Genomic DNA, 13,831 nt, shown 5'->3' with positions numbered 1-13,831 from the left:
TTTCAGCTTTTTTCAGCCTTGGCAGAACAGAACGTAGAGAAAGAAGCTGAGCAAAGTGGCAAGGTATGAAGCTGTGTTATCTTTCTGTTCCTGTCAGGCCTCTTGTACACAAAGCACTAATGTTAGTCCTCTTGTTTTTACCTGTAAATTATATACCTGGAACACTAAAAAAAAAAGATTGCCAATTTTTCTTTCCTGCCAGATCCTCTGCATCTGTAAAGGTTGCATGACAAGCAGAGTTTGCATCTGTATACTTGGAAAAGCTTTACCTGCTTGTCATTTGGCCATTAAAGTCGCAGGGAAATTGGGGGAAAGTTAGCAAAAAAAATTCAATGGATATAATGTAGGACTTCAAATCCTTTGCACAGACATGAATTGAGCAAGTTGCAGTCTTTCCGCCCAACTTACTTCACAGGGCTGTTGTGAAGGCAGAATAAAATTGGATAATAAATCTCATGTACACCATCATGGATGAGCAGATTTAGTAGATGAGCAGATAAAACAAACAACACTGTATATTGCACAGACATTGTGTTCAATGAAACCGACCCTGTGTTTAATGATATTTGCCTCTCCTTATATTCTATTAAGAAGATACTGTTTTGTCCCTTGATCAGATGGAAGAGCCTGGCACCAGGACTCTTAAGCAAGCAGATAAAAAAAAAGGAATCTTCTCTCCTACCAAATACTTCCAGGGTGGAGAATATTAATTGGGATTGTTGCACAGGAGAAAAGGATGAAGACATGTCTGTTCGCACCACAGTTGCTATTTAAAGTTAAAAATGAGTCACACAGAACGGAGCTTTCTTAAAGAGCTGTAACTTGCTGACTGGCTTTCCTTAAGTGTTTTTTTTTTGCTTATCAGTGCTGACCACCTCAATGCTCAATGCTCAGCCAATGTTCCAAATTGCTTCAGTACTTTCAAGGGATTTTGAAGGGTTCTTTCACAAACTATCCCAGTTTATTAGATTATGTGCATATCCAGGAAAAAGGCAGAAATCGCCACTGTTCTCTAAATCAGCCATTCCCAAGCTAGTGCCCACTACTCCCATCAGTTCCTCCATCTAGTTCCTCCGTCTAGGTTGGGGATTGGTTTCTGTAATGTGTAAATAATAATAATAATAATAATAATAATAATAATAATAATAATATCATGCCCACTCCGGGTGGCTCCCACCAGAATATTAAAAACATGATAAGAAATCAAACATTAAAAACTTCCCCAAACAAGGGTGCCTTGAGATGTCTTCTAAAAGTCAGGTAGTTGCTTGTTTCCTTGACATCTGATGGGAGGGCGTTCCACAGGGTGGGTGTCACTACCGAGAAGGCCCTCTGCCTGGTTCCCTGTAACCTTAATTCTCGCAGTGAGGGAACCGCCAGAATGCCCTCGGCACTGGACCTCAGTGTCTGGGCAGAATGATGGGGGTGGAGACGTTCCTGATTGTAGATTGGCTCTGACTTGTTGTACTTGCACAGTGAGTCTGTTATTTCTGTTGTTTGGTATATTGTGTTGGTGAGATACCATATATACTGTATGTTTTGAAATGCCTGCCAGTCTGTTTCAACACTATAAACCTTGCAACAATGGCAAAATATGCTGATTTCTAACATGCAAAAGTAGGTCATGTGATTCACGCCCTTGTGATGGCCATCTCTTCCTGGTTTTCCATCTCACGAATACAGGACCCTTGCATACAAGTACTTCAGTGTCCAAGTCCTTTTCCTTCCATGCCTTTTGTTTTTGTGCTTTCTGCTCTGATGTCCCTTAGTTATGAATTATCATCATTTGTTTTCACAGAAGCTCCCCCCTCCTGCATAAAGGGATTCTAACATTTAAAATGTGATGGGAAACCAAATGGTCTTCCTCCTCCAGGAAAATTATGCGAAAGAGAGTCAAGATTCCTTCTTGTTCCTGTTCATAAATGTGTTCTGCATAATTAGCATAGAGTTTGCCTTTCTGATACAATGTTTTTCACTAGGGCCGTCAGCCAATTAAATAATATTTAGTAGATTAAACATCTGCCTTCACCGATCAATCAATTAATTAAGTTGGATGCAAGTTGTAATCAGTGAGGGCAAATTTTAAGAGGGTGAGGGTGATAAAAGTTAAAGGCACACGCTTATTTTTTGAGGCTCTTTTGATTCTGGTTTGTTACTGCAACTGGATATGCAAAAGAACATTTTCCACCTACTAGACAGATTAAATGGTTGCTTTTGTTTTTTAAACTTATTTTGCACTTTCCCTCTATATTATCCTCAAAGCATTTATATTGATATTTGATCATTTGGAAATTAATTTACAATAAATATATAAATGTTTATTATTATTATTATTATTATTATTATTATTATTATTATTATTATAGCTAAATAAATAATTGTCCAGTCAGTTAAAAAGCAGGTGATGAAACAACAACAATAATACTATGACCTGTTAACAAAATGTTAATAGAATAAAATTTCCACAAAGTTAAGAACACTCTGTAACAGTACATAAATGATATATTTCTATAGGCCAACATATTAGTATAGATCATTTCTGTTTGTCTGACAAATATTTGCTTATTCAGCACTGGGTAATATCTGACTAAGTCATACTCAGAGCAAACCCTTTGAAATCCCATACACTTAACTAACTTAAGTTTATTGAGTACATTGAGCTGAGGCATTATTGCCAAACAGGTAACCTTGCAAGTAGGAGGCATGAGGCCACAGGCACTGGTCTCACCCCTAACATCCCCATGCACACCAATGGGAAATCTGTGCCTTTCCAGGTGTTATTGGACACCAAGGCAGTATGGCCAGTATGTCAAACCAGACAGTATGGCCAATGATCAGAGAAGATGGAAATTGTAGTTTAGCAACATCTGCAGATGCTTCAAGTGTCCTTATTTTCTAGAGACCTCTTGGATATACAGAGGCCATCCCACTTTCTGATTTGATCCTGGAATATATGCTTTTCCTTAGCATGTCATTTCATTGGAGAAATGTTGGAGGATACGGAGTTATGTGAACCCTGAGCCAAGGAGATGAGTAACTATACAACCTTTAGAAGATACCTGAAGACAGGCCTGTGTTGTTGTTGTTGTTGTTTAGTCACTTAGTCGTGTCCGACTCTTCGTGACCCCATGGACCAGAGCACGCCAGGCACTCCTGTCTTCCACTGCCTCCCGCAGTTTGGTCAAACTCATGTTCGTAGCTTCAAGAACACTGTCCAACCATCTCGTCCTCTGTCGTCCCCTTCTCCTAGTGCCCTCAATCTTTCCCAACATCAGGGTCTTTTCCAGGGAGTCTTCTCATGAGGTGGCCAAAGTATTGGAGCCTCAGCTTCACGATCTGTCCTTCCAGGGAGCACTCGGGGCTGATTTCCTTAAGAATGGAAAGATTTGATCTTCTTGCAGTCCATGGGACTCTCAAGAGTCTCCTCCAGCACCATAATTCAAAAGGCCTGTGTAGAGAAGACAGGCCTATGCATAGCTGCCAAGTTCTCCCTTTTTTTAAGGGAAATTCCCTTATGCTGAATAGGCTTCCTCGTGAGAAAAGGGAAAACTTGGCAGCTATGGGCCTGTGTAGAGAAGTTTAAAAAGGTTTAGTGGGTAGGGTGTAAATAAAATCACCACCACCACCATCATTATGGAATAGGACATGCCTATTTTCATCAGAAAAAATGTTGGGGGGATGTGCAACTGGAGGGACACAGTAGTTTTAAAAAGCTGCCAGCATAATAGAGACATATCTTCCTTCCCAGCCATTCAGTACCAGACCTTCCCATGTGGTGAAGGGAAGGTCTGATGCAGAGCTTCCAGTCACATGGATGCTTCTACTCAGAAGCCGTTTGGTGGTGGTGTGGTGTCACGATGCTAGCTTCCCAACAGGTGTGTTACTGCTGCTTACCAGGAGGGAGAGGGGAGAGATGGCAAGGAGATGGGCTTCCAGCAGGCAGCCTGGCGCACCACACAACCCTCCCCACAGTGAGCAAGCCTCTTCTGTTTCTACTGATGTCAAAAGGAACAGGGTAGAACTTCCCTGCACGACTTGGGAATGCCTGGACTGCGCAGGTAGAGGCCCTGTGCCATCACCACAAATTGGCATTTCCTCCTCAAGCTTACATGTCGTTTGCAGTAGTTCCTGGTTGCGGGGAAGGGATGAGAAAGTTCCCTTGTAGATGTTGTAATGTGTAAATACATACAGATGGTTTTTGGTGATTGCCAGATAATTTGTTTTCCCAAAAGGCACTTGTGGAAGAAGAAAGCCTTTCATTTGTCCTCTGCTTCTTCCAATTATTCTTTGAAACACTTCATTATTTTGAAGTTCTTTTTTTTAATCTATAAACGACTTGTGGAAAACTTGTGACCCTCCAGATGTTGCTCCAACAATCCCTGCTCATTGGCAATAGTGGTTGGAGTTGATAACTTTTGTAGTCTAACAACTTCTTCTCTTCTTCTTCTTTGGCGATCACTCGTAGCCAAGTAAGTTTGTCTTCCATAAACACGGTTTTAACAATGGGTCCGTAAGTGACTGTGGAGGCCAATTCTGGATCCACACATCCTTCCACAGTGGGGACATAGGTTTCTGGGTGGGAGTTGATCACGGTGAGGGTTTGCCAAGAGTGCTTTTCCTCTTAGCATGTTTCTCCCTTGCGTCCTGAGATCGAGTTTCTTCAAAGCCCATGACACCTTTGGTAAAGGCTGCTCTCCAACTGGAGCGCTCACAGGCCAGTGTTTCCCAGTTGTCAGTGTTTATACTACATTTTTAAAGATTTGCCTTGAAGACAAATCTCTTGTAGTCTAACAACATCTGAATGGTCACAAGGTTTATCCATCCCTCATTTTAAGCACGCACAGTAACGAAGTAATGTTGGGAATGGCCCATTCAATTCTCCCTTGAAGGAAACACTAACTTGTGAGTCGTTGACACATGATTTTATCCACCATGATTTTATTTTTCTTATTATGAAGTGGTAGGCTTCGCTGGAGAATTACGATTTAGGATTAATTTAAACAAAAACCAAAAATACCACCTACTGTACAGTCGTACCTCGGGTTACGAACACCTCGGTTTGCGAACAGTTCGGGTTATGAACTGCGCAACCCCGGAAGTGTTTTCGCTGCGCGCGTGTGCGCAGAAGCGGCGTGTGCGGTCTGTGCATGTGCAAAGTGCGGAAATTGCAAAAAGCGCGCTTTGCGCATATGCAAAATGGCGCTTCGGGTCGCGTTCGGCTTACAAACTTTTCGGGTTACGAACTGCGATCCGGAACGGATCACGTTCGTAACCCGAGGTATTACTGTAGTAAAAAAATATCCACTCAAAGTAGACCCATTAAAATCAAGTGAGTTAAATTCATTGTTTTCAGTGGGGCTACGCTTAAGTATGGTTAGCTTTGGATATCTCCAATTAAGTGTGTATGTATGCATATATATGCATGTATTTTTGTGTGTTTGTGTGTGTGTGTGTAAAAAAAGAAGCAGTTATGTTACAAAATAAATCTGTCCAGTCAGTCTTCCAAAGAAAAAGAGGAAAAAAATAATAATCAAAGTGGCACCTGCTGTGGAGATGAGGCATTAATCTCAACAGCAGGAAATAAAGAGGGAGAGAGGAGAAAAATACAAAAGCCCAGACATTAAAGAAGTAATTAAAACACTTATCTCCATCAACATACATAGCAAACCAACAAAAACAGCCCCTACCCCCACAAATCCAAACACCAGGGGGGAAAAGAGGGGAGCATCCATATTTGATTGAACTTCGCAATGGGAAGTCACCAAACTGCCAGCATAAAGGGAAGGGCTTGCAGTAAAGGGTGGTCTTCTTTTCCTAAAAAACAACAACAACAAACAGACCTTGCTAGCGTGCCAACTGCTGCCAGCCTGACCTTGAGAGATACTGGTCACCTGCGATTACCTATGAAGCGTCTGGTTCTTTTCATCTCCGAAAATCCAACCTTAATAACTCTATACCAAGTATCTAGTTAGAGATGTTGCTGCCTTTCTGTTTTCGTTTTATTCTAATTGGAATGAATCTTAATAGCCAAGAGCTGGTGTATTTTCTCCTGCCGCCTCTCTTTCCTTGTTTGGGTTTATTGTCATGCTCGCCTTTTCGCGAAATTCTTCGAGTAACAGACAGCGTGCACCTTCCCTATGAGATATTCCCATTTGCGAAAGAGGCGCATAAATATTCATTTTTTCCGGCACTTAAAGCAAACTTTACCTGTAATTCTTTTTCATGCACTTCCCATCAGAGGACATCCTGCAGGCATGAGCTGTCACATCCAGTGGCCCACGCGATCTGTCACTGACATCAGCGTTCCATAGCTTGCCGAGTGGTGACATTGCGAGTCCTAGGGCTTTTCCTTACAAAGCATTCAATCAAAAAGATTTGTTCTCAAATAAATATATTTAATGAATGAGCGGGATGAGGCTGTGTCTTCCAGCATGAATAAATATTTTATGTTAAAATTGCAAAATGTCTAACAATGTAATGTGAAGTCTACACATTTCCTTAGGAATGTAAGTCCTTTCTTTTCCCCTCCCGGGGTAGCAGTGGAGGGGATCCTGTTAAGAACATATTCGTATGATGAGGAATATACAATTGCAGTGTGTGTTTTAGTATTCTATAGCTGTTATTATAGCACAAGGTGACAGGCTCTAAGTCACTGTTTTATTGAAGCTGCCAAATGCAAGACTGTTAATAGTACAAATTGTAAATGTTCTCTTGTTATATGTCACCTTGTGGTTTTACGTATAAACGGTTTTAATATATAGGATGAAAATCCAACTCGAGATTGTTTTAAAATGGTTTGATTATCTTACTGTACTTATCACAAGGAAGTAGCATTTGAAACTTCTAGTACTCCCTTTCTTCGTTTTTGAACATAATAGTTTTTGTACGTAATTACCATCTTTGTTTCTAAATGGGCTTGTTGAAGAGATCAGAGTTTCCCGGAACATTATGTGATGCTTATGCAGACTGAATTTAGAATATGTACTTTTATGCACGTTGGGTGTTTACTTTCTGTGTACTCAAAGTACAAGCCATCTTCTCTGTTTTTGCAAACCTATGAATGTTAACAATCATCATGCTGTCTCTGAAATGGAAATGCAAGAAGCCATTGAAAGAACTTTGTGTACAATGGATAACTTAAAGGGATTTTTTTCCAAGGGCTGTTAAACATTCAAAGGATCACGTTTCACAACTTTAGCTATTCAAGAGGCTGGCTATCAGAATTAAGAGTTTAGAACGTTAGAATATCTCAATAAATATTTGGCAAACTGCTGCAAAACCCACCTTCAGCTCTCCACCAGCCTCCAAAGGAAGACAACTATGGTGGAAACGCATGTGCCCTTCAAAGTGATTTCTGTGAAATGAGCCAGGTAGCTGCTCCAGCCTGTCAGTATTTTTAACCAATGGAGTGAAGTCTGAGCTGTGGTCCACATTCTGTTTGCATCGGAATTCACAGAAATCAAATTTCTCAAGCAGCCCTAGTTCAATGAGACATTTCCCGCTGCAATATCACAGCCCTTTCTTCTAGGAGTTTTGAAAAGTTTGGCAAGCTTTATAGCATTGTAGGTTCACTGTGTCAGCCTTTGGATGATTGGAACAAATCATTTTGATTTTATAATAATTGGGATGTTCAGGTTTTATGATGCTGGAACAGGGTTTGACCTATCCACCTTTTAAATATATGTCCTTGTATAATATAAATGCTAGAAAAGGGTTGTTTTGTTGGGTTGTGGTGATTGTAAAACAACCTGGGGAGCAGAAATGTTTAATAGGCGTTGCAGCAGCTAAATTTGAGAGTGGCATGTGTATTACCAAAGCATGTGACTCCTGGGCATTTACTGCACTCACCATAGAAGTGGAGATGTCCAACATCTATTTAAATGGCATCTGTCCTGAGTGCATGTTACTTCCAAATCATTTATCTATTTCAGATGTTATTCTCCTGTATCTCTTATTGCTGGTGGCTTTTATACATATTATGTGTCTCTATGTTAGTTCTCAGTTATGTTCTTCCCCATGTAGTGGGGGGGGGTGTTGTTGTTTTTTTACTCCAAATTGTTTCTCTTCTGGGTGACTGCTGGGTGATATATCAATATTTGATCTCTCTCCGAAAGTGTGTTTCTGCTGGGTGGCTGTTCATTACCAAAGAGTGTCTCTCCAGTGTGACTATTGGCTCTCTATCCGATAATCTTGATTTCACTCTCCCATCTGTCCATTACTTGATCTTTGTTTAACAAAGTTCTCTGTGCCCTTTAGTGCCAGAGAGGTGGCGTATTGAAATGGTAACTGAGAAAACGTCCCCAAATACTGCTTTCAGATGACAGGATCACAAATATAGCTTTGCTCAATTGCCCACAAAATGAACAGGCACTTATGTAAGGAGCAGCGCACTCTGTTGATGATGCTGCTATACACAAACACGACCAAATTCTTCCCTGGTTTCAGTTCCAATAGCTTCAATTCTCTGAGACCCAGGAATATTCTGGACTGCAAGTCTTCAACGAGTAGCATGTTGGTGCTGCTGTGCACTTAATACTTTATTTATTTTACAAATTCTTAAACTGCCTGTTAGAGCACGGTGCTGATAATGCCAAGGTTGCAGGTTCAATCCCCATATGGGATGGCTTCATATTCTTGCATTTCAGGAGGTTGGACTAGATGATCCTCGGGGTCCCTTCCAACTCCTCATTTTTGTGATTCTGTGTAATCTTCATAGGTGGCACGTTGTGCTTGCCAACCTGAAGCCATCAGAGCACCCAGGGAAATAAGCTCATCACTTGTTTACCCTCAAACAAGCTGTACTTTTTCCAATAGTCCTGTTATACCTGAACTGGTCTTTTCTGCATTATGAAATTTGGGATTTTATTCTCCTACGCAAATAATTGTTCATGAATTGGTGCTCCTAATTCCTTTAAACCTTTATAGTGCACATGGAGTAAAATCTACAGGGTCTGTTAAGACAAGAGCAACACTTAAGCCAGAAGTCAGTATGCACATATTCACACCCAGCGGAGAATGTTCACACACAGGTGAATAAAGTCCTGGATTTGTAATTTCCACCATGGCTCCACAGACCAGAAAATTGAATGTTGGCTTAGCTGTCAGTGTGGTTTCCTCCTACAGGCCGGCATGCCCAACTTTTTTCTTTTTTAAAAAATTAAATATGTATCCTTCACCATTCATTCCTCACTTTTAGGGGGGGGGAGGACCCACAAATCAAAAATACTTATAAAATACACTACAGGAGAATGTGTGCATTTGAGAGAGAGAGGGGGGGGAAAAAGAGAGACAGGTGTAGTACAGGTACTTGCAGATCAAACCTGACTGCTGACAGCTTTGCTCTCTCCAAATTAATCTGTCCAAAAAAGAAAAAGGCTGCAGAACTGAGCTCACTGTGGGAGATGAAAATGGTTTTAAAAGTTGTCATAGCACCTTGTTTTCCATTATTTCCCATGTGGAAGCTCCTTGGTGTTCTGGCCATGATCCAATCAACTATAGAGGCGTATATTATTCCTGACTAGGTTGCGGCTACATAGTCGATAGTTAGCAATCTTTACTCTGAACTAGCCTACAGGCTATACTAAAGATGGGAACCAGCCAATTTAATCTTTTATTTATGTACTCATTTACTACCCTCTTAATGAGTGGCTTTGTTTTACCATTAAGTGCTGAGTTTACCTTTTTTGTTGCCTGCATTTTCAATTTTATTTGAAAATATGTAAACTTATTCTTCAACACACAAGCCCACTCCCAGCCCAGCACCATCAGTCTATAAATGTGTCTGTCTATCTTAGCCCTGTCTTTGTGAGGCAGAGATTCCTTCAGCAGAGTGTTTTGCATTCGTCTTGTGCTGGAGGTGCTACTGTCGGCAGTGGTTGTGTGTATAGGTGAAAGTCTTGGTAACTTGTCAGGTGAGTTCCCTGTCACCAGCAATGATTACAGAGTCCGGGAGAAGGAGGCCTCCATTTCCCAGGCAGCCGCAGGATGAACTGAAATCCACCTAGCCAGCCCCTCCCAGAAGCTGCGCTGGAGAACTCTTAACTGCAACTCAGGATCTGGGCCATTACTTTCTTAATTGCAGCATAGTTACTTCTGCTTATTTTTTTCCTTGTTAAAAACTGATTTAAAAGAACTGCTTAATAGCTTTGCCATTTAAAAACCATCATTTTTATTTTCTTCCTAATTTATTAATAAGCCTCCTTCCCCTCTAGAATGGCTTCCCCCCAGGGCTTACTAATACTCTGCGTTAACAAGCCTTTAGTTAGATGCACCTCTGCTTTTGTGACGTGCACAAAACACACACACACAAAAGCAAGAGGCTGGAGAGAGAGTATTGCCTCAGATTGCATCTTCTGAGGAGCTCCACATCTTTTGCGAGATGTGCCTTCACTTTTTGACGCTGTTTGTAAAAAAAAAAAAAGTAGGAAATGGTTCACAGGAGGGCCAATGTTGGAGGGCCCTCTCCACTGTCACCTCATCCCCTTTCCCACCATGTGCTGTGGGTAAGGTCTGCAATGGAGAAGCCTGTTGGATGTGCAGAGGCTCTTCCCATGATTCAGAACTAGTGTGAGCAGGCTCCCATTGCAGCTCTCTGCCCCACGTCCCAAACTTAGGAGTGGCTTTTTGAGTGGGGCATGAGCCTCGGGGAAATACAGAATGGGAAGCGGATGGTCCCATAGATGGGTCCAATGGGCTGTGGGGGCTTTCATTAGGGAGAATGAGGATCGGAGACTAGCAACGGGAAGAGGAAAGTACAGTGGTACCTCTGGTTGAGAACTTAATTCCTTCCGGAGGTCCGTTCTTAACCTGAAACTGTTCTTAACCTGAAGCACCACTTTAGGAATGGGGCCTCCTGCTGCCGCTGCGCCAGCAGAGCACAATTTCTGTTCTCATCCTGAAGGAAAGTTCTTAACCTAAGGTACTATTTCTGGGTTAGCAAGTTTGTAACCTGAAGTGTTTGTAACCCAAGGTAGCACTGTACCTCTTGATTCCCTGCCCATGCCCTCCCCACACCAGGCTTGTCTCATCTTCCCACCATCCAAACCAGCTCCTTCTAGTGGGGAGGAGGCATGTGAGAGTGAGACAGTCTCCGCGTATTCACTAAGGAATAGCAAGCTCCAGAAAGAACACCCCTTCCATTTTTAGGAAGAAACAGAGGTACACAGGAGGTTGATTCTACAGTAGTCAGGGTAGTAAATGAGGGGATAACAATGCCTGTATTGTGTAGTAAAGAATAGGGGCCTATCTATTTGCATTGCCTCAAATTGCTTCAGGGGCTGAAGTACCAAAGCTTTCTCTCGATACAAGTCAATGGGAAAACTTCAAGGGATTTCAGCTCAGTTCCAGGAAAGCAGCACACACAGGGCTGCAATGAGGAGACATCCTTGCACTTGTGGTATAATAGATGCAACTGGGAATGTATCATAATTATACAACTTTCATCAACTTTCATTCTGATGTCACATTACATTGCCTGTCTTGTTCTTTGAGGAACGGTGAAAGGGCTAAGTCAGGGATGTAAAAAAAAAGGGGGGGGATATCAAGGTAAAGGACTCCTGGATGGTTAAGTCCAGTCAAAGGCTACTATGGGGTTGCAGCACACATCTCGCTTTCAGGCCGAGGGAGCCGGCGTTTGTCCACAGACAGCTTTCTGGGTCATGTGGCCAGCATGACTAAACCGTTTCTGGCGCAATGGGACACCAGAGCACACTGAAATGCTGTTTACCTTCCCGCTACAGCGGTATCTATTTCTCTACTTGCACTGGCATGCTTTCGAATTGCTAGGTTGGCAGGAGCTGGGACAGAGCAATGGGAGCTCACTCTGTCGCTGGGATTCGAACCGCCAACCTTCTGATCGACAAGCCCAGGAGGCTGAGTGGTTTGGACCACAGCGCCACCCGCATCTGGGATGGTGAGTTTGGTCCAAGAGTTCCTCCTCTTAAATGCAACACACACGCCAGTTTTTGCTCTGACACCTCTGTTTTCAAGGGAAATAGATATTGTGCTTGCTTCCTTGGAAATTTATGGGCATTCAGTTGTGTGGGGGCATTGTGGGTATCTGCGTGTTCTTTGTTTGATGGAGCATTGAATGACTCTTGGCAGTGAGTATGGCATCCCCAAACTTCGGCCCTCCAGATGTTTTGGACTACAATTCCCATCTCCCCCAACCACTGGTCCTGTTAGCTAGGGATCATGGGAGTTGTAGGCCAAAACATCTGGAGGGCCGCAGTTTGGGGATGCCTGGGATATGGTCTTCCAGGGGCCTTCAGCCTTGCAGGTATATCTCTGGATTTTCTTTTTCTAAGTGTCGTTGTTGGGTTTTTTGCACTCATAATGTCTTCCCGTTCCAAATGCAGAGAAATGCTTTATTTTCCTGCCTTCAGACATTTTCTTGTCTTAACTGAGGTGTCAGAGTGAAGTAAAATGGCACTTGGTGTATTCTTTCATATGAAGTTCAAGTGAGGGGCTTTTAAGGTCCGAAAAGACAATGTGTCAACACTGTGGTGACTGGTAAAATATTTGTTACACTTGTCCATTCAAGTGGCTGAAACAAATCCTTGTCGGGTAGCAGCTTATCAGTATTTATTACAGTGAGAAAGAAAAGCTCAACGGAGATATATTTCCTGATGGCAACTGCCCTTCCTTCCTTATTAGAGGTACCCAGTAGATCTTTCTGAATGTGTACAGGATCTTGGGGTGGTGGTGGTATAAAGATGAGCCCTAATTGTGTAGAGAGTTGTTAGTGCTGAAATATGTGTAATCAACATGAAGAGCTCTTTTCTCAAGCCCTTATGCAAATCATACAAATATCAAAATGGTTTAGTTGGGTTGTATCCAACAAAGCCATCCCATTAGTGCAAAGATTTCTGTCTGCATATTGTAACTTCTTCGTCTTCTTCTCTCCCCCTGCACTCCTCAAAATCTGCTCTGGAGGGTTTGGATTACCCCCCACTTCAAGTCTTTATTTGGCTATGAACTCACTAGGTGAGCTCAGGCCAAACAACACCTTTCTCTTTGATTCAGTTTCCCCACCTGCAATACAGAGGATAAGAATATTCACTGACATTGCATGATAGTTATAACTACTGTGTATAATAGATGTGAAACATTTTGACCACTTGAAAACATTATATAAATTATTTTGATGATTAATATGCCTTTGTTGAATAAAAAAGTTACCGTGCACAAAATGTAATGCTCATGGATTGTCATCTTTGCTTGTCAGCAAAGTTTTATAGGTTCTATTTTAATGGTTGAAAGGATGAAGACATTTTCCTTTCTTATGAATACTTGACATACTCACATACCGTTTCTACTTTTTGTGCATCAGGTCTACCAGAACCAAAGAGAGAAGCTGTATTTCAAGGTCTGGGAGTGGATCAAGGATTTTACACATCTAAAGATTTCCTGCCATTGGTGGCCATGGCAAGTAAACCAGGTAGCTGAAAAGATACATGGTGATATGTTCCCAAGATATTTAAACAAGGCATTTATATCCTCACATTTCGATATGCTTAATGCAAAAACAAAATATGAAGGATCAGGATCTGTAGTAATTCAGAAACTGGCGGATAAAAAAGAAAAGAAAAAAAAACAATAGTTTTCCATTAAAGTGGTGGTGGGGAATATTTCTGGACACCTTTATATACTGTGTGTGTGTGTGTGTGTGTGTGTGTGTGTACAGTGGTACCTCTACTTACGAATAACTCTACTTAAATATGTTTCTACTAACGAATGGAGCTCCGTCCGCCATCTTGGATGCCGTTTAGATAGGATTTTTTTCTACTTACGAATTTTTAGATAGGGCTGCTTGTACTTATGAATTTTTTCT

The 13,831-nt window shown here is 41.7% G+C and overlaps 1 protein-coding gene across 7 annotated transcripts in view; it reads left to right on the top strand.

Moving 5' to 3' along the window:
- The window catches only part of DPYD (dihydropyrimidine dehydrogenase), a 504,044-nt gene that overhangs the window by 229,903 nt on the left and 260,310 nt on the right, over positions 1 to 13,831 (top strand). For all 7 annotated transcript variants that reach the window (XR_009557876.1, XM_035123777.2, XM_035123779.2 and 4 more), the window contains one exon: positions 13,331 to 13,438. Coding sequence is in view for 6 of the 7 variants with exons in the window: in XM_035123777.2 (XP_034979668.2) it covers positions 13,331 to 13,438 (108 nt within the window). In the remaining variant the exon portion in view is untranslated. The remainder of the gene's footprint in view (positions 1 to 13,330; positions 13,439 to 13,831) is intronic.

This window comes from Zootoca vivipara, chromosome 7 (genome assembly GCF_963506605.1).
Source record: "Zootoca vivipara chromosome 7, rZooViv1.1, whole genome shotgun sequence".
Lineage (NCBI taxonomy): Eukaryota > Metazoa > Chordata > Lepidosauria > Squamata > Lacertidae > Zootoca > Zootoca vivipara.
The sequence above is the reverse complement of the archived record's forward strand: the minus strand, read 5'-3'. Positions and strand labels throughout refer to the sequence as shown.